Here is a 25,107-nt window from a genome sequence, read left to right on the forward strand (position 1 = left end):
GCCATTGTGCCTAATCAGTCTCTGCCAGGGAACTTAACAGTTTCAACATGGTCTGGTTGAACCTCTCACAGGCTCCGTTCCCCTGCGGGTGATATGCGGTCATGCAGCTGTCTTGGCATCCATATACCTGGCACAGCTCCTTTATCAGTGAAGACTTGAAGGCAGCCCCTCTGTCTGTCAGAATGTATTCAGGGCAGCCAAATGTCTTGATAAGACTGTTGTACAGGGCTCGGGCTGTGGCGTTAGCAGACTGGTCCTTGGTGGGTACTGCAGGAGCATATTTTGAGAACAAATCAGTCATTATTAGGGGTACTGGTCACCTGGATGCCCCAGAAAGAGATAATCTACCTCAACAACTTCAAATGGATATGAAGTAGAAATAGGTACTAAATGGTCTCTCGCCTAAGGTCCAGCCTTAGCACACAAACACTATAGGCAGGTCTCAGTCCACTCCTTTACATCCTCAGTCACTCGGCCAGTAGCAGCGCAGCCGCAGAACTACCAGAGTCCTTTCACTGCTCGGTTTCCCATTCTATTGTGGTACCGTCTCCACACACCATTGGCTTCCTGCTTGAGAACAATCACTTGAAAAGCTTCGAGGTCAGAACCAGTCTCTGCAACCAATCTTCCCAATACACCATTTTGTAGTAGGATTTTGTCCCATTCCCTTAGCAGTTGTTTCATATATGGGTATTACAAGTCACATACATCTGGCCGTGGCAATTGCTGTTCCTTCCTTTGTCGTATCTGGACAAGATCTGGGTTCCTGGCCTTGGGTTCCTCCCATGTTTCGTCACCTCTGACCATGACCTGGTCCACATGCACTGTTTCTCTCTTTTGCTCCTGCAAGCTGGACAGAGCAGCGGTATTTGATGGTGTACTTGTAGTTTGCTAGCTGGGTCACCCATCGCTGTTCCACTGCTCCCAGCCGGGCTTTTTCAAGGTACACCAAGGGGTTGCTATCTGAAAAGACAGTAAACTCTGCACCGTAGAGATAGTCTTTAAACTTCTCTGTAACTGCCCATTTCAGGGCCAACAGCTCCAGTTTAAAGGAGCTGTAGTTCTGGTCATTGTGGTCTGTTGGGTGAAGGCTGCAGCTAGCGTAGGCAATTGCCTTCTCTTTGTCTCCTTGCACTAGCGCCAGTACTGCTCCCAGGCCGTCAAAACTGGCATCGGTGTACATCCTTAAGGGGAGGGAGAAGTCAGCATATGCCAGGATAGGTGCATATGCCAAGGCTTCCTTTAACTGTTCAGAAGCCTACTGACATTTTATCGTGGGTGGTACCATGTGTCAAGGCATGCATTGGTGTTGCAATTTTGGAGAAGGCAGGTATGAAACAGCAATAATAACCATTCAGTGTGGCCAGTACCCACCCCACACACCGTTCCGTGCGTGTGTGCGTGCGTGTGTGCGTGCGTGCATGCGTGCGTGCGTGCGTGTGGTTGCAAGCAGCTGCTTTCCGTTCTCCCGGCAGGTAATCTGTTTTCTCCCTTGCCCTCCTCCTGCTCACCTGTGTCAACTCACTTTAAAAAAAAAAAAAAAGGTGTTAGGTGATAAGGCCTATAGCTGTTTGTGTTTCAGTTCATCCCACATGGGCTGGATGGGGCAGGGATTAAGGCTCTGTGTAAACCAGTAAAATTCTTCCTTAGAAAAGTAATTTCTTCATAGACCTTGATTTGCACAAGGCAATATTGTCATGCTGAAACAGGAAAGGGTCTTGCTGAAACTCCACCCTCAAAGTTCAAAGGCTATGTTTTGGTATGAAAGAGGTCCAAGCCCAAACAAGGAAAAGAAAGCCCCAGACAAAGCATCCCAAGTCTGTGGTTAATGTATGAAGGTTATTTCTTGCTGGATGTTTTCCTACTCAGCACACAGACTGCAGGTGCTCTTCAGGTGAAAACTATGTCATCATATCCACATAAATCCAACGTATCAGCAACAAGTCCAGCAGACAGATAGGTGCTATCCATCATCTACAAATAAATCATGCATGAGTGTTTGCTTCTTGGAGACTGTGTCCTGCCTTTCATCCAGAAAGCTGAAGTGTTCACCACAGATAGACCACAGATGGATTGTAAACTCCACCAGATGAAGCTCTTGTAACCAGGAGTTTTAAGGGTCTTATGGTTTTGAGATGTATAAAAAGTTATGCATCACATATGTTTTGAACTCTCTAAGCATAAAATACTTTTGTAATTCTGCTAGGAGAGGATTTTTATTCTTGACTTTTTTCAAATCACCAATCACACATTTGCCAAAAACATTAAAGACATAAACACATGCATCTCTGTGTAACTTCTCACATGTGATTTCCTGCCATATCATTCTGAGTAGTCAGAACTATTAAAGTCATTAGAAGCTGTGGTTCAAATACTCAGTTTCTCTGAAATTCTTCATGTGGTTGAACTCAATATGAGGGAAAAAATAGCCCTTTATTGTGAAAATCAAACAGACTTAGAACATTTTTCAATATAATTTATGTTGTAAAGCCTTTCAACAATTGAGGATTCAAATAATCTGTGTCAAAAATTTTCATGCACACTTGCACTTCGGGTGTCTGTAGCAGTGAAAAATCGGAGCAGGGTTTGTTCAGCCAAGCCAAGATATGTGGATGTAAATGGTTCTTTGATAAGGAATTTTTTTCTGGGCGTTAGAAGCAGATGGGAGGATAAAGGTCATCTTATTTCCTTCAAGGGTTTGAGTGCCTTGACAGACAGTTTGTAGGACAAGGGACTCTGCCACTCCATCCAGGTCAAAGTAAGACGCAGTAATGGGCAGTGGTATTGTCCTCTGGGAACTGTCATCCAGAATAACATAGGTCTTGAGCTCCTTATCTCTCCAGAACCATAGCTTCTATTGACTTCAAGTTCAGACTACTTATACAGAGATGTGTGTGCTTATATTTCCTTAATGTTTTTGGTGATTGTGTTTCTTTAAACAGACAAAGGTCAAGATAAAATTCTCTCCTAGCATCCTAGCAGAATAACAAATGTTTGAAATGCTTACAGAATTAAAAACAAATGTAATGAATAATTTCTTATACATTTCATCATAACACCTGAGACTTTTATTTTGACATTTTCTGGAGAGCAACAACCGGTTACAAGAGCTCCATCTGGTGGAGTTTACAATCCAGTTCACTCACTATTTGTGAAGAACACTTCAGCTTGCTAGGTTAAGGCAGCACACCATCTCTAGGCAAGCACACATGCATGATTTCTTTGTTGGTGATGGATAGCACTTATATGTCTGAAAGGTGGACATGAAAGCCCAGACACTGCTGTCTTGTTGGTAATACATTGATAATAAACGATGATAAATGAAGCATGCTGTATTAATATTTGGTCTGAGGAAACTAATATTTAACTTTTTTTGTCTTTGAAAGAAAGTTTCCTGCTGAAGTTTTGCACATTAAACTGTATTTTATTCATGAGAGAATCTCCTGATGATCGGCTTATTGATGCATCCTGTAGCTCCACCTGCTGTTTTACTAGTTTTATCTTTTTCTTTCTGTCTTTCTTTTTTTCTTTCTTATCAAATCAAATCAGCTATGAAACATAGTTAAATACTCAGAAAACACTGTTACATCCAAACTGTATCAATTAGTTCACTTATGATTTATTCAGTCGGCCTACCACGAGACTGGACAGTGTGGAAATTCATGTTAATTCATGTTAAACTGGGAAAGTCATTACAATTAAATTTAATGTAAAGTTGGAATATTTTTGTTAAATTGAAAATTAAGGGGATTTGTCCCATTCTCCATTTTCTCTCAACATGTCAACTTTGTGCTGTCATAATATTTAAATGTTGTTTTTACCACCTGATCTCTGCTGCCACCACAACCAGAAAACAATGAATCCTAACAGGTTTAAGATCAGTTGAATCGATTCTTAGTTTAAAGCCGTCGCTTTGATGACGTCAGATTAATCCCACCCTCTGTAGCTCAGCGCGGAATTTAAAAATAGGAAATTTCTGTGTACATTATCCAGCAAGTTTTTCCGTCAGACTGAAGTACTCGGCACGGCAACGTTAGAAATAGAAATTAAGTGACGATACGAAGTGAATTTATTTCTCTTTGTTTATGTTTTTTGTTCAAGGCAAAACTAGTGACGCAATCAAATAGCACCGGCGTTGTTTCTATCGTTAGGCACTTCCTTACTGATGCGCTCTTCTTAAAATAACCAAAGAATAAAAAGTGTTTTATAGTAGTAGTCTTTGTATTGTTATAAGATGTCTGCTTTTACATTTATTCAGATTAGAAAGTTTTCTCTGTAAGTTTAAACGCGTTGCTGCTAATACTGACAGGAATAAGTTCCGTTATTTAGCCAACAAGCTAACACGAGACTCCTTGTTGTCAGTAGCGACATACTGTAAAACATGACTAGTTCAATTAACTTTTCGTAATGGATGACAACTTGTCCTCATCTTCGATGGTGTCTGGTCTTTCTCAAGCGTCTTTTCTCCAAAGGACGCTGGAGCGCTTATCCTCTACGCAGTGTCTGAAGCTCAAAGCTGAGGACAGGGATGCTGTCGCTGTCATTGCACTTCAGAGGTACTTATCAGAGCAAAGTGAGGGGCTTCAGCAGCAACACACCTACACGTATGACGTGACTGTCACTGATGGAGTCTGTCGAGCTAAATGCTTTGTTCACCCTTGTTTAAACCACCTGGTGCACACAAACACTCTGAGGACTGGGACTGATATCAACATCACACAGTGCTCTTTTGTTTACAACGAGAGGAGATTGGGACACGGTTACATTTGCATTGAAAGGCTCAGATGTGGTGCAGAGACGTCTGTCGTCTTGCCCCGCATAAACGATGTCAGTTCACTGCCTATACTGGTAAAGCAGGGCATGGAGAGGAGTGTGGTGCTGCAAAGTGATGTTCCCCTTCAGGTGAGCCGCAAACACTACCTTTCTCTGTGGAACGACGACGACCCAGAGGGAGACATCTGGACCTCAGGATCTCCCTCATCTGACACAGTGCTGGACGGTGAGATGGTGCACCCTTACCCCTCTGTCACACACAGATAAATAACATTAAGGTACAATCTGCCCCTTGGCTTTAAGGCATGTGTTTGACCCAGCACCTTGCCTGTAATAATGTGACAGTGTTGTCAGCATGGCAGTCCGGTAATCAGAATATGTTTTTTCACAAAAGACAATTTGATTAATTAAATAAGTTGAACCTAACCCTATAGCTTCAATTTACAATTATTTTCAATATCAGCTTGTGGATTTATATTTCCACGTATCTCCTAGAAAAAACGTAATAAAAAGGTGAAAAAGAGCCTATCGTATTTTATCTGAACCCAAGGTGATGTCCTGAAACTGCTTGTTTTGTCCGACCATCAGTGGAAAATCCTGATGATGTGTTGTCTGCAATGTTTTCTTTTCAATAGTGTCCAAGATTAGTCTTCTGAGTAGTCTGGAGTCATCGTTTAGAAGCTCATGGAAACCTTTGCCTCTCCTTGTGAAAATAATACACAAATCCAGACTACGATATTATGGGAAGTTTGGGCTCAAGATTGATTTCCCCTATCAGGTGAGTGTGAACCTGCAGAGAATTATGAGCCTCAGTAACAAGATGGGATTTCAGCAACAGGATCTCAGAATTTTATTCTATTTTTTTATCACTGTTATGTTGCAACAAAGTGTAGTTTAGTTGTTTTTCAGCACATGCTTTGTCATATTTCAGGCATACTTTGAAGTTGCTGACCAGACTGGCACAATGTCGCTTGTGCTTTGGAATGAACTTTGTCCAGAGTTTTACCAGAGACTGAACGTAGGCACAGTGTTGTACCTCCAAAATTACACCACGAAGCAGAGTTATTCCTGCCGTTCACGCCCACAAATGGACCATCACAGATTGAAGACCTTTAACTCTGTAGGTATGTACATTTTAAAACTTAGTACCACTGTTTTGAATTATAGCATTATAGCATTAGCATTTTTAAGAATTGTGTGGCTATTGTTTAAACCATTTCACTTGTTCTGGCATTTATTTTTCATTCCTCAGGGTTTAACATTGTTAAACTTACACTTTATGGAAAATTAAAGCATTTTTTTTCCATGTTCTGAAAACTGTTCATAAAAAGCTTTGTGTAGTTTCATCATATCATCCACGGATGACTGAAAGGCCCAGTGAACTAACACCCATAGCTTCCACTCAGTCATGGTGTCTGCATATGTATTTTTCCAAGAAATCTGCCTGAACCCTCGCAATCCAGCTTCGGTCATCACTATAGTGTCACCAAAGAGTGTGCTGCCTCAGTGGGGATTGCCTGAGGTTTCCTACCAGTTCATCACCAGGTAATGAATTATTATTACTGTTGATGTCATTGACCCCATGAAGATCATAGCTGTCTCTGGTTAGAAAAAAACACTCTGTCGATACAGCATGAACTTGCTGTCCCATGTATGATTTCCGTTATTATTATGATTTTGATGTAAAAAAAAAAAAATAAATAAAAACTGCTTCATGTTACAGTATGTATGTTTCTTACAGGTCAGAGTTGGAAAAATTAACCAACAATTCTGCATGTGATGTAATTGGTTTGGTAACATTTGTTGGTCGTGTTGAAAGAGTCAAGAGGAAAGGGAACAAGGGTAAGAAATGTTCATAATTTATCTATTAAATGTCATTTGTGAAGACTGAAAGAAAGCTGCTGAATTTGTAATTTTGTAATTCAGTTATTGGTGATTGACCATGTTCACCTTTTAGGTCCAGAAAAATACTGGACGTATCGCTGGGTACACGCAGTGGACGGGACATCTAACCATCCTTTTATCTTGGAGATTTTTTCCTCTTCTCAACCAGAAATCTTTAGTTGTATATGCCCAAGTAAGTCAGCTGTATCAGATAGCTCTGCTGTCAGACTTGTAAGCATTTTCACTTAGTTTGATTTAATACATCATCATCTCTTCCACAGTGACCTACCTGGTTTGCACTCAGATGAGGGTTTGTCAAGTGGAAGGCTCATTGCCCTACCTCACAAGCAGCTGTGAGACAGAGACATTCATCACAGGTTAGCTGATGATAATCTGCAGATACTGTATGTGGTGACAGTAATGATCACTGCGGTTGGAGACAAACTATATCATCTGTGTCCGCAACAGGCTACCACAAAGGTCAGCCATATGTGAGTGACCTCAGAGTGAAGAATTTCATCCAGTGGACCAAGACTCTGAAGGACAATGTCGTCCTCAAGAAGACTGCTGTCGGTGGCCATTATTGCTACCCTTGTCCCCCCAAGATGTTTACACAGTCAATGGCAGATGCCTCAGGTGAGGGAAAACACAAAATGGTTCACAGGTGAACAGTTTTATTTAAACTTTTTCTTTTTTAGTTTGTCAGAACATATTCATTTCAGAATGCATTTAACAGAGTCTAGCTTTTCTTTCTTGTAATTTCAAGGCATTAAAGGATGGGCTCTACTTGCACTTGGTTCTGTTGTGGCAGGAATCAAATAAAATCTGGGTCTACGTTCTCCTGCAGTTCTGCTACAAGACACGGTCCTGACAATTCAATTGTACTGTACATCTACCCTGCCTGTATCTTTTTGCATAGTTGCTGGGAGTTCATCTTTATACATTGTATTTGAATTTTAAAAATCTCTTCTTTAAAGCCACCCATAAGCGGACAACAGTTTGGTATTAAGAGTACAGTACATCCTGCATTTAAAATTCTGCATCCCACAGTAAAAGTGATTTCATTTATTTTTACTATTTCGACTTTTGTTATTTTGAAACCTTTATGCTCCATCTCCAGCTCAAGTTCCCCTGGTTGCTGTGGCTGACCTGAAGAGGGAGTTAGAGACGCTGCAATATAGGGAACATAAAAAAGTTGCAATTCAAGGACAGATCACAGCAGTGCAGTACATGAAAACCCTGAAGACCACAGAGTCACAAGTAACAGAAGAGAGAGAGGTAAAAGATATTATTTCAAACCATTTTTCCAAGAACAATGAACCATTAAAACTAAGATAAGTGGTTTCCTGTAGGTGCCAGATGTTTCTACTGATATGTGTGTACCAGACACACACAGTCATCCCACAGCAGCTGAGCAGACTTTGCCATACAGTTTAAGATCTCCGTCTGCTGAGAACATCTCAGCTGGCAGAGGAAAAAGAAGAATTCAAGTGAGGTATGGTTTGACCCCTGACTAACAGATTTGTGAGCTTGATATTGTATCAGTAGTAGTACGAGCACTATTCCTCAAGACCTACATTTAATAAATTGAATGAAATGTAACATGCCAACATGTTTTCCAGAGAAGCCACACAGTCCTCCTCGAATCATGGTGGTGTGCCATCAAAAAGGTACTGAAAAAATCAGCTGATTGTATTCATCAGTAAAACATATCAACCATTCTGAGCTCCTCTGTCTGTGCTTCTACAGAAGGGCTGGAGATGAAAATACAAAGGAAGGACAAGAGCAAGAAGAAAATGAGCGTGACTCTGAATTAGAGGATGATCAGGAGGTGCAATGTCACCTACAATTGCAAAATCCAAATCAAGGTGAATTACTGCAGCTACACTTTCACTGCATGTACCTTATATGATCTGTGATCAGTGTCAAACTTCGATTTCAAGTGTTTACGTTTTTCATCTATTTTCCACCAGACTCTGATGTTTTATCTTGGGAAAGCAGCAGTTGGCTGAAGCAGAAGCATGAAGTGTCTGAACATTTGTGTCAAGGTGGTCTGTACCAGGACAGCATCTCTCAGAAGTTCACATCTGACACGAAGAATGTCCTCCTGCAGTGGAGTAACCTTCAGCCAACGCGGTGGACACCAGCGCAAACTGCTGACACCGTCCCACCTGTGGTTTGTCCAGGATACTACCAAGTAACAATATTAGGTAAAGCAGACTTATTCTGACCTATGAAGTCCCTCACTGGAAAAAAAACATGCTCGTTGTTCTTCCTGACTTTTCTGTCTTGGTATAAATGAACATTTCAGCCTCTGTAGTCCAACCTGTGCAGAGTGTGTCAAAACATCCTCTTGTTCCCTAAATAAATCTCTCTGAATCATTCAAATGACGTAGGCAGCAGCTTTTTCCTCTTTTTGAATAGCTGTCTCATGAGGATTAAAAATGCTGTTGCATTAATTTAATATTGAATACCCATTGCTGAGTGACTTTCTAGGTTTTTATTTTATTACCTTAAAGGGATAGTTTGGGTTTTTTGACGTTGGGTTGTGTGAGGTACTCATGAATAGTCGGTACATTACCTGCATTAGATCCTGAGCAGCATGCTCCCAGTTAGGAGATCCGACCGGGAGCACCCGGCAGAGTGTCAGGGCAATGGGTTGTTGTGAATGGCGCCACCAGAAAAAACGTCTTTTAGACACTTTTAAAAATTCCCACTGAAACAATCCAATATCCGTTTAAATGTACGCTTCAAGCACTTCAGCATTGGAAAAATGTGGAAAGGAAATGCAAAGGAAAGTGCTGTTTTCACGGGAAAATAAACCGTCAGTGGGTTTCGGTGGGTGTTTTTAAAAGTGTCTAAAACACTTTTTTCTGGTGGCCCCGTGCACAGCAACACTTGGCTCTGCTAGTCTTGCAGGTGCTCAAGGTCGGATCTCCTAACTGGGAGCGCACTGCCCACGATCTAATGCAGGTAATGTACCGACTATGCAACTATCCCTTTAACATCAGTGAGTCACTGCGAGGTTAAGTCTTGCTGTCAGTGGAAAGTTGCACAATGTCACATGTATAACACTCCAAAATTCATAATTCTGTATTATTAAGGTTGACATGCTTTAGTAAACATTTACCTGTCTAGTCTATATTCAACAAGTTGTGTAGTTTAACAAGCTCTTGGCTTAAAATAGTTTTCCAAACTTCTTTTTTCCCATCTTCCTGACAGGCATAAACAAGCAGATAGCTGTTGATGCTGCGTATTTTCCTGTTGTGAGTGCTGATGAGCCCAGAGCTGTGGGTCTCGCTCAGGATCCGCACGGCAACACAATGCTGTCCTGTCTTGCGTCCGGATTCCTCTGCCCTCTCAGTGTCAAAGCTGACGACAGTGATGCAACTCTTCCTGAGCCAGGTGAGCACCACACATGTAAACCAACTCAGGAACTGAGACTGGTGATGCTGATGCTACAAAATTGAAATTCTTATGAATTTCTTGTCTTGCAGAGGACATCTTAGCGACCACCAGTGAGCTGGAAGACACACATGTTGTCGGCATCTTGGACCTTTGTCATCTGGGTGGAGATAAGGTGGAAGTCCTGATTAACAAGGTGTACAGAGTGACAGAGGTTTCTCTCGAATAGGAGCTACAGAAGAGCAATGGTACACTTCTGTGAGAGTATCTTGTAATTATTATCAGCGTGCAAGCGTGCGCCTCATGCACCTGTTTTAGACCAAACCCCAATTTGATGCTTAAGAATAGTCCAATTACCTGTTACACATGTACAATAACAATAAATGTCGCACAATACTTATTAATATACAAATTGCGCTTTCATGTTTTGAAGAGTGAAATGTTTTATGATCTATTAAAATACTGAAATATATAAAACTGCATATTTTTTTTACCACCAGAATTAAATTGTATGTTTACAGTGACTGACAGATGTTGCTTAGGATACCAAGCTCAGTTCACTACAAACCGCAAGTTGTTTGACCAGGAAATCACTACAGACTTGTACTATTTTGGTGGCTGCTATCAAATGAATCAAAAATCAAATCATGTCAGAGATGACTTGCTTGGTAGCCATTGAACACTTTTACAAATTCTCTAATGAAACAATATATTCCTCTGAGAAGTGTTAAAAACAATATTTTATTTAAGTGCTGACGTCAAACCTTTTTCCTCCAATGTCCAGTGCCCTGCGCAGTCTTTTTCATAGATTAATATTAGTCTGCTTTTGTGAAGTAACAATATGCCTTTTTGCATTAAGAACACACAGCTGAGTAATACTCTTGTACATAAATATTTTTTAAGAAACAGTTTGCTATGAATAACAATACATATGTTTAAAAATATTTATTTTAAAATATTTCACAATATCCAGGTTGATTTATAAATAATTCAATATAGCATAATTAATATCAAGATATTTTAGAATGTAAACTTAATTTGTTAATTTCTTTTAAAACAATATTAACAATATTTTAAAGCTTATTTTGATGGTAAATACAGAGAGAAAACAATCCATACAAGTGACTGTGCAACACCAACTTGGATGCAAAAAAAAGCCTCACCTCCTCTAATAAGACACTTCATTATCTCTTACAAAATTATTTTAATTTTAAAATCATGTAACATACATATGTATCTATTAGACATATAAAATAAACAACTATATAGTCTAAACTTCTTTTTTTTTTTTTTTTACATTCTATTATACAATATATTCAATGTTTGTTTCTGCACTGAAACAACAGAAATGGCTGTGTACCAGGTTAGTTTTGTTCATGTCCTGGCAAATCTTACACAGAAAGCATTGATCTGACCACACCTCACACCTGTGGTGCCAGTCATTGTTTTATAAATCAGAAAAGGTAGTACAAGTTAAATGTGATTGAAATCACATGCCTTCAAAGACATTGACACTGAATGAAAAACCCCATGAAGGAGAAAAGCATTCTGAAAGTTGAAGAAAAAAAGTGCAGCAACTACCATTGGGGAGAGCATTTAACTCCAATACAAAGAAAAACTGTACTGACTGAGCAGATGGATTATTTACAATGACTTCTGTGAAGCAATACACACTTAAAAAAGAAAGTTCTAAAAATCATCTCACATCCAAACATTGTGGTGGAGAATGGGTGATTTGTCCAAAGCAAAAATAATTTAGGGCTTAACCAACAATTGGAGCACATATCACATGATTCACTCACAGTGGAGTTTAATGAGCAGAATTTCCCTCAACCACCTTTGCAAGGCAAGTAATATGATAACAGTTATTTTGTATACAGACATAGACTGAAATCTGAAAGATGTGTTTAGATGGAAAAACAACCTTATGGAGGAATTTTACTAGCACTGCCTGAAAGGTTGATATTCTGCAACATGGATTCCCCAACAATATCTACAGATTTTTTTGTCAGTAGTTGAAATAATTAATGGAGGAAAATAGATATACAGTTGTCTATGGCACCTCTGAGTCTTTTATGTAACTTCATTGTTTCTACACTGAACATATGGAAGTGTGGAGATGCATAAAGGGTGCCCAAGGCTTCCTTCACCCATCTAAAATAATATTTTCATGATGTTCTACAATTGCACTTTTTTTTTTTTTTCTTAAAAAAAATCTGAAACCCATTCAGGTAAAAAAAAAGGAAAATTACTTCAGTCAGTTTTGGCTGAATTACCTTGACTCAGCTGTTATTATCACTAACAGTGGCCACACAGCTGGACAGCTGTTGCTGCACCATAATGTGAACTCTAAAAGTATGTGAAATCCTGCTTGACAGGAACATATGGATTCAGATTCTTCATAATAATTTTTTTTTTTATAGTCGTGGTGAATGTGACCCTTTACTCCAGAGTTTCTGTGTCCTGTAATCGTGTTGTCATCTCATGTTTGGGAGAAGCTAACACTGCAGCACATTCCCATGCAGACAAAGTCCTGTGTAATCATTGTGACCATAGTCTTCAGTGGACACATGCTTTTCCTTTAAAAAAAGATACTGCTTATATCATCTTCTAAAGGAATGTTAGGACGTTTTCATTAAAAAAATACTTCCATATAATTTACATGGTACAATGGCTTATTATACACCTCTATATACATTGTACAGCTGTTCTGAAACAGTATAAATTAACATTCTTCTTTTTCAGATTGACATTGCACATAGGAAAGTGTAAAACGGCACTGAACATACATGCTGAAAGTGTTCTGACAGTGGAGTCCTGTTGTCCAATATGAACAGCACCAGTCTTGAATGGGACCGTAACATAGTTAACTTGAATGTGTACAGCTGAGGTGGCTGAGATCAGACTGTCAAATTGAGCATTACGGGCTGATTTGGATAAAGTATAGCACAAGTTCCACAGTGAGAATACCAGTAAACGCTTCACACAGTCACAAGAAAACTGTGGTTTTCCTGCTGAGCTATCTGGGAACAACTGTGTAACACAGCATTTTAAAGATAGAAGACTGCTGAATTTAAATGAAGTCAGACTGACACAGACTGTTCCTGCACAGTATACTTTCGTGTGTGATTGTCGTTACCAAAACATGTATGTTTTCCTCCTGGACATCGTTAAACTGCCAATCTGGCTTCACTAATACGCTCCAGACCTCCTTCTGTTACAACTGTCATCTCAGTTCTCTCATATCTTAGTCACACTGGCTGTTTGAGATAGCTGATTAGCAGTTGGAGATATCGCAGCAAGATTTCCTTCACCAGTCACAAAAAATATGATGGACTAAAAAAGTTTTTCACACAAAGAACAAGATTGTAACATCTTATAATGACAGGACTGACTCCGCAGATCACTTGAGCAAATTTCAGATATATGAATACACAAAGTTTGACAGTTAAAAATAATAATTTAGAGTTTTTGTTATCATTGCAGCTGTATGATATTTCACAGAATAGCATATTGAAAGTTACTATGTTTTCAAAGTAAATTAAATATCTGCTAGCATAATTTTTTTCCAATAAGATCACATTCATAGTAGGAAGCAATGTATTATTTAGCCCAGCTGCTCATGGTTGGAGCATAGGTTTTGTGACTTCCCAGATGTTCCACACAAAACAAAAAAATGAGCAGACTTTAATAAACAGGGTAACACTGGTCAGAAATATCCACACAGCAGGCGGACTCTCGTCCAAATCGTATCTCACTTTTTCTGAGATATTAAAATCCCCAGGCACTACTCCTGCAGCAAACTACAATGAGCCACATACAGATCAGAGGTGGTGCACTCTCCTTGTAAAAACATCATCTTGCATTAAACCATGATGGGGTAAGACATTAAGACCAGTGTTGACCTTTTAATGTCTGAATGAAACATGAAATCAATTATAATTTTTGTGTATAAACCGACTTTCTTATCACATATGGAGTATAAATAAACATGAAATAATTTCAGTAGGGATTCAGTAAATATTTAAATGAATCTTATCAAATACTATCATTACAGAAAGTTTTCAAAAAGAGTTTGGACTTACTGATGTTAAGGTTGCAAAAAGCATCCAATCTATTATATGTAATATATTTGTAATAAATCCAATACAAATCTAGGTGTCTTTTCTTTAAATCTGATGCGGAAAATAATAAATTATGACCTATGAAAATATAACTTTGTATTCCAAATGGACCTGAGCTGGATTTTTAAAGCCATAATCAGACAAAACCATCAAACCGCACCATGGATGTACCATGGTTAAAGGCACACATTTTTACCCCCTTTGCTAGCTTGTTTATCATCCAAAGACTCTTACTGTAGAGCTCATCAGAGCTTTGTTTGTCATTCTCAGTGAGAAGTGGTGTGATAGTTGTAGCACCCCTTCCTCAGTCCCAGATTGAGGCTTTAAAAATCTAGATAGACCTTGCTAGTAATTGGAGAATATTCCCTCCAGTTTCCGTGTGTGTGTCACATGTGAAATCTGAATTCTTACCAGACCTGATTTTAGATATGATAGTCATCTCACCACCACCAATAAAACCTCTTGTTGGTGACTTGCCATGAACATACCTGCAAGTAAATCATTTTTTTGGGGACAAAATGGCAGTGGAGTGACATCTGATGCCTGCCAACTGAAATACACATTGATGTAGAGTTCCTATGTCCACACATCCCTTTATGAGACAAAGCTAAAAATCTGAACAGGGTGATGATATTATCATATTATCATTATCATATATTGTCACTTGGGAGGGGTCTGAGGACTAATCTCACTGTTAAGCCACTATTAGTGAGGAAAACAGAATATTAATTCGTGGGAAAAAATAAAGATTCTACTTTTGGGTAGGAGGGTAGTACCAAAGTGCAAACAGACACTTAGAAGGAAACTCTCTGTGTTAGATGAAAACGTCCACATGTAAACATGTGGGAGTGGTGTCTTCTTGAGAGCTCTGATAATCCACTTGTTACAGCAGTGTCACTGATGGACGACTGAGTGTGGTGTGGGCCGGTGATGAAGGGCCCAGCACCTCAGACTCTACTCAGATCCTCCGCGTAACGTCAGATCAGTGCGGCCTCTGCTTGTGGTTTTCACTCCAGTGACGTATGGACCGGCTTCTTCTGAACAGGCAGCTTCACATCTAAGGTAAGGTCACTACGAGAAATTTTCCACCTCCACTGCAGAACTTGACATCAAGTTTGACTTGCCACAGCGTGCTGCCGCCTACACGGCGACAACACAGGGAAATATCAGCGCTCTAAGAAAAACCCACAGCGCTACCGAGTCAGCATATTTTGGAAGTCTGAAACACTGCCAGTCTGGTTTTGGGAATGTTGGTATTGCCTTTGTTGCTGTTGCCGTTGTGCTTGCGGCAATTGCTGTGCTTGTGGCTGCTGCTGGATGTATCCCACAGTGCTTTGCTGTGGGACATTAGTGGTGTGTAAGAATGCTGGAGTAGACCCACCATGCACAAGTCCTTGAGTCATCTGTGGACACAAAAGCAAATGTGAATGTACTCTGGCCAGTTGGCAGAACCCCCTTCACTAAGTTTTATCTTTCTTAAACAGTTGCTAATCTTGACTGAGATGCATGATAAAAGTATACATGAGTGTTATCGCTGAATATTTAGATTTAGTACTCTGCAGTACCTAAACAGGGGTTGTAAACACATGTCAGGCATAAGGCCTGAATCTTATGACTCTTCATAAAAGCAAAACCCTCCCAAGTATTACTAGTTCTGTTACAATGCAGAATAAAGTGAAGGCTAATGTTGGCTAGTAAAAAAACGGCATGCTCTTTAGCAAATTTCCACATCTACTGTTTCTTAAAACTGACATATTGGTCCCAGTAGCTACTGGAAAATAAAGAATAAAATAAAGTACAATAAAAGCCTGATACAGAGACAGGATTGCTGTCTTCAGCACATAGCAAAACGCACCTTAATGATCCATGGTGGCACACTACTCATTCAATAAATCTCACAAGAAAAAGATGAAATAAAATACAGTGTTGGGGTATGTAAATATGGAAAAACTAGGAGACTCTTCTAACCCTGTAAAATTTAGACCACCCTCACTTCAGCAAAAAGAAAATAAATATATAACCCTCCCCCTTCTCTGATGATGTTTCTCAGGATGTTTTGGCGTGTAAAGGGATTTAGGTAAGCTACTTATGAACTGTGTTTCTCCACCAGACTAACAAAATTTATCTGTGGTAAGTTTTTTGAATGGCTGGGAGGAAACATGATAAAAAAAAAGTAAAGTCTGAAGAAAATAATTCAGTATGACATGATTTAATATCTGATCTAATGAATTTTGATTACATCACAGCTTTGTTACAAAGCTGAGATTTTATAAGGACTGAATGTAACACCAATCTCTTCGTTAACACCCTGTGGGAATGGCACTGTTGCTGTGGTAACTAAGGATTGAGATGCAGTGTAATACCTAAAATTATCATAAATCAGTAAATATAAAGCCTGAGCATTATTATGCAACAACCCATTACTAAATATGGATTTTAAACTCAAACATATGCTAGTCGAAACTATACACAGTGACTGATATCGCTGCATCACCGCACAGCAGATGGTCGTCGTACCTGAAAGAACTGCTGGGGCTGCTGTAGCTGCAGGGAGTGCTGAGAGGCCTGAGGCTGAGTGTGGTAGGCTGACTGGGACTGATGTGAGATGAAACTGTTGTGTGGGAACATAATGGGGGACGTGAAGACCGGAGAGGGCACGAGGACAGCATTGCAGTTGACCTGCTGCATGGAGAATGAGGGGGCCATGATCTGCTGCTCCAAGGTGTATCTGTATGGAATGTACAATGAAGAGCTCAGTCTAAATGTGACATTATACCACAGCAGGCTGTGTCTGTGCAGGCTAATTAAAACAGTTCTCACATGGTTTGGGAGATGCCCATGTTGCACTGAGAAGGCTGCGAGGTGACACTGCTAGTGGGAACCAGCGTCTGCATTGGCTGGTTGAGAAGCATGCTGCAGAAAATAAAATCTGTTACTGGAAGAATTCAGTCTGGACAGCTAAAAAAAAAAACCCAATGAGAATGAGGTTTTCAACTTAAAATTTTCCTCTAAAATAGTATCAAGGTAGTACAAGAGATAAAAAGGAAATTTTTGATGTTAGCAGAACTTTATTTCTGAAATTATTTGGAGCCAGACTCATATTTAGAATTAAATTAACCAGAGAAAAAAAGCAAGGAAAACCTGACCACAGAAATTGCTGATGTGAAAAGAACCAAAATTGTTCAAACTTTGTTTGAAAAATGTCTTCATGTAGGATCTAATTGCTCATAACAATCAGAGAATACATTTTCAGGGTCTTCGAGATTCAGAATATCATAGTTTAGCAGTAAAGTACATGTCCTGTAATTTCAGGATCCTATAATTACTTCAAAAATTACTTTCTGTGTGGGATGGCAGAAAACTGCTTAATGCTCTTCATAAAACTGACCGTATATTACTCATTTTTAATGTCTGCCAGTACTGTCAATATGGTTTTGACTATTATGTGTCTCTTTCAGGACTCTCACCGTAGTTGTCCATCTTGGCTGAACTCGTTGTCGGTGTGTCTTTGGTTTGCATCCTGCAGAGGCCTCGTGTTGGTCTGAGAGAACATCATGGGGTTGCTGTAGAAGGGCATTGTCACACTTGTGTTCGTCTGCACGGGCAAACTCACTGACTGTACCTGCCCGCCCCGTGCAGTCCTTTGCTGGACCTACGATTAAAAAAAATAAAACACACGCTGAACTAATCAGAGATACCATACACTTGTTAACAGCGTATTAAAAACAAGAGAATCCACCAGTTAAATTAAATAAATGTCTAATCTGCTCATCCATCCTTCCTACATGAAAATAAAGTATTGCTACAATGCAAACAAAGCACAAACTGCATACAGCATGTGATTAAGCAACTGAATATGAAGCTACACCCTGTTGTTATGATGTTTATATCTTTCAATAACAGACTTCCTCCCATTGTGTTATTATCCTCTTAACATTAGAGGACAGCTGTGTGTGTTTGGACATGTTGGTTGTTTCAGATTTGCATTTTCACTTGAACAGCTCTGTACCTGTGTTGAGGGTGAGCTGTTTTCTCTCAGGAGAGAGCGAGGGGACGAACTGTGGGGCCCGCAGGCTGGTGGTTTGGGGTGGCCTGAGAGTTGTCTGATCACCCCTGATTGGCTCAGCTGAGTTGGCCGGCCTGGGCCCTGCTGCTGAGGCTGCTGCTGGGCCTGGCCAAAGTCATTGTGAATAGGCTGCTGTAACAACATCTAACACATACATATAAACAGAAAATATGAATTTATAAAAATAAATAAATAAATATAAATAAATTTACAAAAACTATATAATCATTTTTTCTTGAAAATCCATAAATACTACAGCCAAAAACATTTCTTAAATGTTATTCTGTACATTTTGTAGACAGATTTAATCTGTTCAATGTTTATTCTGTTCCAAAGTCACAGCAGTATGTCTGAACGGCCTTAGGTTTATTCAAATCTATTTAAGGTAACACTAGGGAAAGGGAAGGGCGATCAGTTCAGGTTTAATTTCGATTAGCTCACTGTTAATCTGTTGTGTGAAAATGTGTGTTAGTGTTTCAAATCACAGCTCATCTCATGTCGCCTTCACACCCAGGAGGCAATGACATTCAACAACGTGATAACTCGTCCTTATTAAACACACATTACACCACTCCCAGGGTCTCATCTCTTCTCTGAGCATTTTATGTGGTTATCATGTAGTGAGGAGAATACTGTTGTTGAACTGGTTAGTGCTGGCCTCTTGGTGGGGCCATTCCACCATTACTGTGAGGGGTTAGGTAACCTGATCTTACAATATGACTTCCTCTAACAGCTGATATGGACATGTCCTACCATTTTATGTCTGGTTTAAAGTCTGTGGCTATCTATTTTTGAACAAAATTAAGTGCTTTCCCAATGAAAAAATCAAAACATGTGATTTCATGTTTACTTTTAACTGCTTGGCATGAGTCTTTTACTGTATTCTGTTTTTAGACTTACCTGGAGGTTAGCCAGGTGAAGCTTCTCCTTAATGTCGTGCAGCTCCTGCTGCTGTGTCTTAATGTCAGCCTGCAGAATGCGAGTCCTCTCCTCCAGCTGCTCCTTCAGCTGGTTCATTACACCGAGCTGAGGCTGCTGCAGCTGATACATTGACGACTGCTGCTGCTGCTGCTGCTGTGTTTGCTGCTGCTGGAAATACATGATCCAAAAAGATCAGTTAGGAACAGACATGAGAAAAGTTTTCTTTTTTGTACTTTTTTTTCTTTCCTTCAGACAAAGTTATGGTAAACTTGGCAAGCTGTATGATCAGTTGGTATGCATCATATAATGGTCTATTCTTGTGAGCCATGCACTTTTTCTGGGAAATACTGTAGGTCTTAAAATAATATGGATGAGTGATTTATATATACAATACAAACAGTTCAGATATAATCTTAACAATTATTTCTTTTTTTTCTTTTTCACTTGGTTTTATGACATGATCTTATAACTGCGCCTGGAGCTGGAGGCACAGATGAACACATACAGCAGCAACAGTTGTAACAGTAAGATACTGTACAGAAACAGAACAGAGCGAGGCAACAGGCAGGAGAGGAAGTCTAAACACTAACCATTGCGGAGTGCTTGCTGCAGGTAGGAGAAAGGGGGAGACTCATTTGGGGAACAAGGTCAAAGGAATTTTGTCTTTGTGACAGATTCTACAGGGGAAAATGACAAAGTTTTAAAATTTTGCACAATCTGTGACATGATATTGTGCCAACTTGGTGCAGTTGTTTCTCACTGACCAGTTTATCTCTAAAGAAAGAGAGACACACGGAAGCGTTCAATAAACTTACCTTTGAACTACTAGGCTGGAGTCTGGCAGATGTCTTCTCCGTCCCAATGGAAGCAGACTGCCATGATGGTGTGCAGGCCTCTGTGTAGGAGTTAGCTGCTGCAGAAGAGACAGTTCACCTCAACGTCATAATCATTGTTTTTCTGTATAGTTGAAAACCACAGCAAAGGTACTGCTCTACTCATTTCAAGAGTGGGATACAGTTTCTTATCTTGTCAACTGCTGATACGCTCACATACGTTGCTTCCAGTTATTTTTCCACTTACACAGGAATTAAGCATTTCCAGCAGGAGTTACTGCTTTGCAGATTTAATTTGCCCTGTGTTTGCCTCTTAGGCTACAAAGAGGCTACTGCCTAACCCTGTGACTCCTGGATGTTTGTACCTATGGCCTGAGAAGTGGACTGCAGGCAAGGCTCAGGGCTGGAAAAAAATGTATACTCTGCACTTTTTTCAAGTGAAACAAAAATCACCATTGAATCTATATTTTTCTCCATGGTCAATATTCTCCAGACAGTACAGGGCAGCACTATCTTCGTGCTCTCTATCATAAAGATGTACTTATAATATTTATTATACAGTATCAGGTCAAATAAGCAAATTAGATTTTAATTTGCAGTGGTGTATGAATGAATGGAGAATTAACATAACTTTTCCATTTTTTTATGCACATAATAATGTTTATTGGTTGAACTGATATAAATATAAATGCACAATAGCATTCATCGTTCCATTGCAAAAAGAAAAGGTGAGAAATGACTGAATGACATAAGATATATATTGTATAATTCTCAGGAAACAAACACCGTACTGTAATGCTTATTAATATTTCATTCTACAATCTCGCCTCTTTAAAAGAGGTGGATTGTGGATACTCATATGTTTCTTCCTAAAAAGAGTAACCACTGACCTTTTGAGATAAAGCCAGAATAACTTATGAAATGCATTTCTTTTCTGGTTGTATAACAATGCTGCTGATTCACTAGCCCCTGACTGCCACCTCATTCTATCTCTGACTTAAACCCACAAACTATGATGCATTCAGTTTTCTCATTGTAGTCGACACGTAATGAAGCAAATACAAATGAGTGACTAATCATTGCTCTGACAGATGTAGCTTTATGAGTGTGTGTGAGAATAATGAAAGTTTGCATTTGTGTAGGTTAAGGGAAGTCAGCAGCAGCAGCCATGTTTACCAACTTAATGAATCTGCCACTGTGCATTGTTCGTAAATATGCAGATGGCAGTGAAGTGTGTTAGTACATTAGACAGTGGGTGGAAGTCAGAGAGACTGCAGGCCCAGAAAAACAGGACATGCTAAAGTAAGCCCTGGAAACATTTCATCATAGATGCATCATCACCCATATGTACAAAGGTAGGTGTTTTTATTGACTTCTGGCCTGCTTAGTTACAGTGGTTTTACCTCTGATTACAAGATAGGAGGCTGAACCATCGAACTTTCTGCAGCCATATAGAAGCTGGATTTCTGTAAATATTGACCGGCTGTTGAGTGAGTTAGCACTTTAGAGAGCAGAGGATGACTCACATGCAGAGTCTGACAGCGCTGTGTGGGAGGACTTCCGGGAGCTGTGGGAGGATACTGAACGTGCACCACTGTTTCTGTCCCGTGTAGGGTCCAGTGTGGAGCAGATGTCCAAGTACAGCTCCTGAGCCTGGAACACAGTGAATTATTCAAAACAGAAGGTCCATTTAAAGCTGACATAAAGACTGACCTTGTAAACATTGCATACTGTATGTAGAAGTACTCTTGACTATTACCTTCACAGAGGAGGGAGCTATCTCAGGTGGAGACAACTCTTCAAGGCCAAATGCTCTCCTCCGTTCAGCTCGCACTTCCGCATAACTGAATAACAGCAGATAGAAACAGCACATGTGACAAATCTACATCAATCTTAATCCAAATCTACTGTTATTTCTGTCAAAACCACCAACACCCTATACGCACCCCTAATCCCAGGACAATGACAAAGTGTACACGTCCCTCCCTTGACAGAAGTATCCAAAGGTACGCCAATAAGTCCTACCTGACAACAGTGTGAGTACAGACGATGAACTCAGGTTTGGAGTTCCACTGGTGGTACGTGATGTAGTAGTGAGTCTGCAACCAAATCCACTGCTGACCTTTGGTCAGGAAGCGATAATAACAGGATTTACCCTTTCCAAACTGCATTACTGAGGAGAGAAAAAAGAAGACGCACCTCACTGCCATGTTCATGTTTACAGGTGTAACAGGTCAAACCTTTTTATGTGCACTAGTACAGTGGATGGATGCATTTAACTATAACCTATTTGTCAGAGATGGATTAGTAGATCTGGTTGTAAAGGTTGGTAAGAAAGAAGCAACAGACAGAGATGACAGAGTTACTTACACTGCTTGTGACATTGAGCTATAAGCTCCAAGTCGTCCACATGATAGTAATCATAGCCAGAAGTTCCAAGAACCTCAAAGGGTAAATACCCTATGATTGGTGAAGCTCTGAAACAAAAAGAACATGTTCAACATGTAAGAAAGACAAATCCCTGCTAAAAAACTTTCATGGCTGATTGATAGGAGAGGGAAAAACACAAATCTTTTACCTGTGATCTAAAAACAGGAACTTCCACTCAAGGCTGTGTCTGGATGTGAATTCATCACAAGGATCTTCCACATTACACAAATCCTAAACAAAGTCACAGACACAGAGGGAGAAAGTCACTTTCAGGATTTCACAATAAAGCCAGGAATTAACAGTCTTATTTTCTTTTTACCTAGATAGCTGGTAGATTTGATGCAGTACTACCACAATTTATTCCTTTCTATCTTGTTTTCAATTAATACATAAGACTGTTTTCACAACAAATGAAAATATAATGTGTGCAAACATTTGTGGAAATTTTATTTATCATTTTTTTATTTATCATTTTTCTAGGATAAATTAAATTCGTATTGGTTGGTATAATGCTTATTCTACGAAACATGTCACAAAATGTACAGTATAATTTCTGCTGCTCTAGTATCAAGCATTTGGCAATATTGACAGTTTTGCTTACATTTAATCATTTTGTAAGCATATTTGTGCGTCAAAGCACAACACAACACACAACAATTTGCATGTTCTGATTATTTCCTTCAATCTTTAAGTCGTCAGCTTTTGTTCACAATATACTAAAAGTAGAGAGTAGAATCTGTGAAAAATATGTTTTCTGTAGAATTTGAAAATTACATATTAAAATGAGCAAAGGATTTGTCTGGTGTCTGAGAATTGGAGGGAAAAAAATCGTACATGTCATATAAGTTGAGACGCTATTGATCCAGTCATTCCATTTGGCAAAGTCAGTGTAATCAGTGTCTTTTACTTTTTGGAATAAGTAGTGGGGGAGAACTGAAGCCCGTCCAATATATCAGCTCTCTGACCACCCACACATTTCAAGGCAGTAAAGTAAAAATGAAAAGACCTGTCACGTTTTTTTTATCTAAAAAAAGAAAAACCTATTTATAAATGTATATAAACCATCCTGACAGTTATTGTCACATGTGATAAACAGGAGTTTAATGGCACTTGGCCATGCTATACATAACATGCTATTACATTCTCGTAAATGCAAAAACGCAACAGAAGTTAGTCCCACCTGAGCCATCATTGGAGATGTGTGCCATTTTGTAATTTTCCTTTTATGTCTGGACAGGACAGAGGTAAGTATAAACCTGTTACTGTGATCTGAGTTGATCTCAGGAAGGTTACAAGCTTATGACAGTGACTTTAATCGACTGCAATAATTTGGCAAGAGTCCAGATTTCAACTCATTGAGCACATTTGGGATCGGGTGTATCCTAATGATGTAATCAGTTGGGAGGTACACAGTGTGCCACACTGTACCAGTGTGCAGCAAGAAATCTCCAAAGGGTGCTTAACTCAGTCGGTACGGACCTCATGCCTCAGACAAAGTCTCCCTCAGGCCATGGACCACAGCTCATTGCTGTCACGCAGTTTGATTATTGTTGTTTTCAGTACCACCTGTTTTAGTCCTTATAAGGGTAAGAAACAAAGTTACAAGTTTAAAGATCCCAGCTGGTCTTACCTTGAGGAACTGCGGAGTGACTAATCGTACAGTAGCAATGAGGCAGACCTGCTCCTCCAGCGTTGACTGCAGGCTTCTTGGTAACGTCAATTCAAGCCCGTTACAAGAAGATGTAGGCACTATGTGACAGAAGAGAAGGTACATGGGACATTCGTGACATCCATCATAATTTTAACCCATGAAAAACCGTAATCCTAACCCTTTCTTCCAATCAGTTTGTTATATTAATGCTAAATTAAGAAGATACATGGATGACACTTTTTACTGAATGCTTAAAAAATAGACATTTTACAGAATTTTAAATCAGACAGCAACAGTAAGACAGCAACAGTGTAGATAGACAGGAAATACGGGGAGAGAGATTGAGGGAGTGACATGCAGTAAATGGTCTGGCCAGCCAGGAGTCCAACCAAGGACCTGCTTGCTCTTCAGGGCTTTTTACATGTGCTATGTATGAAGAATATTAAAATCCTTACCATTGTTATGAAACTTGAAATCTCCAACAAACTTGACGTACTCGTACACAGGTGGCTCTTTTGGGTCAATGTTGCCTCTGGCAAGATGACAGCAAAATTCAATATGTGCCTCACCTGAAAAACAGCAGATTTTATTTTGAAGGTTAACAGCCTATTCATAATACAGTTCATGAGCACCTTTCTACCAAATTGTCTCAATTCTTAATGAGGTGCTTCTTGGTCATGGTTGTGTTTTGTTTGACAGAGCAGTTAGAGATCTGCAATGTGCAAATGACGAAAAGAAGAAATACAATTCATATGAAACATTGTATACTCCAACACATCTTACAACAGATAATGTTTGATATAGAATATACTGAGGAGAAAGAAAGGGTTCACATCAACAAAGAGTTATGGCATGATGCTTAAGTAATATTTTAATATGATCCTCAATACATTTCTTAATCTCTCTTGGGAGAGTCGAAGGAGATCATACATGCATAACAACTGCACTTTAATCTTCAGTCATGCTCAAATGTCAAGTCTCTGAAAGAGAAACTGACTAATGGAGGGCTTTGACCTGGAT

General features: G+C 39.5%; 2 protein-coding genes across 8 annotated transcripts in view; one reads left to right on the plus strand and one right to left on the minus strand.

The window, feature by feature from the left end:
* Nucleotides 1-3,789: 3,789 nt before the first annotated feature.
* Nucleotides 3,790-10,539, plus strand: radx (RPA1 related single stranded DNA binding protein). The gene is made up of 15 exons (XM_023404677.2): nucleotides 3,790-4,999; nucleotides 5,409-5,551; nucleotides 5,705-5,897; nucleotides 6,210-6,318; nucleotides 6,515-6,615; nucleotides 6,731-6,850; nucleotides 6,939-7,034; nucleotides 7,126-7,293; nucleotides 7,778-7,935; nucleotides 8,010-8,152; nucleotides 8,280-8,327; nucleotides 8,407-8,525; nucleotides 8,631-8,867; nucleotides 9,880-10,062; nucleotides 10,155-10,539. Exons 1-15 carry the CDS (start codon nucleotides 4,408-4,410, stop codon nucleotides 10,289-10,291), a joined length of 2,547 nt encoding a protein of 848 aa, XP_023260445.1. The 5' UTR covers nucleotides 3,790-4,407; the 3' UTR covers nucleotides 10,292-10,539.
* Nucleotides 10,540-10,784: 245 nt separating this feature from the next.
* Nucleotides 10,785-25,107, minus strand: part of npas2 (neuronal PAS domain protein 2) — a 43,847-nt gene continuing 29,524 nt past the window's right edge. For 3 of the 7 annotated variants that reach the window (XM_023404720.2, XM_023404719.2, XM_023404718.2), the window contains exons 8-22: nucleotides 24,543-24,656; nucleotides 24,067-24,185; nucleotides 22,585-22,667; nucleotides 22,377-22,483; nucleotides 22,032-22,179; nucleotides 21,766-21,850; nucleotides 21,533-21,659; nucleotides 19,989-20,086; nucleotides 19,764-19,850; nucleotides 19,153-19,341; nucleotides 18,196-18,396; nucleotides 17,654-17,838; nucleotides 17,007-17,099; nucleotides 16,704-16,914; nucleotides 10,785-15,589 (exon numbers count right to left, since the gene is read on the minus strand). In XM_023404720.2, the coding sequence (XP_023260488.1) occupies nucleotides 15,380-15,589; nucleotides 16,704-16,914; nucleotides 17,007-17,099; nucleotides 17,654-17,838; nucleotides 18,196-18,396; nucleotides 19,153-19,341; nucleotides 19,764-19,850; nucleotides 19,989-20,086; nucleotides 21,533-21,659; nucleotides 21,766-21,850; nucleotides 22,032-22,179; nucleotides 22,377-22,483; nucleotides 22,585-22,667; nucleotides 24,067-24,185; nucleotides 24,543-24,656 (2,057 nt within the window). In that variant the 3' untranslated portion in view covers nucleotides 10,785-15,379. The remainder of the gene's footprint in view (nucleotides 15,590-16,703; nucleotides 16,915-17,006; nucleotides 17,100-17,653; nucleotides 17,839-18,195; nucleotides 18,397-19,152; nucleotides 19,342-19,763; nucleotides 19,851-19,988; nucleotides 20,087-21,532; nucleotides 21,660-21,765; nucleotides 21,851-22,031; nucleotides 22,180-22,376; nucleotides 22,484-22,584; nucleotides 22,668-24,066; nucleotides 24,186-24,542; nucleotides 24,657-25,107) is intronic. The other 4 variants (XM_023404722.2, XM_023404721.2, XM_087173569.1 and 1 more) reach the window with 4 other exon arrangements.

The sequence above is a fragment of the Seriola lalandi genome, unplaced genomic scaffold, assembly GCF_002814215.2.
Source record: "Seriola lalandi dorsalis isolate HSWRI2012SDOR001 ecotype SW California unplaced genomic scaffold, Sedor1 jcf7180002054256, whole genome shotgun sequence".
NCBI classification, from domain to species: Eukaryota; Metazoa; Chordata; class Actinopteri; order Carangiformes; family Carangidae; genus Seriola; species Seriola lalandi.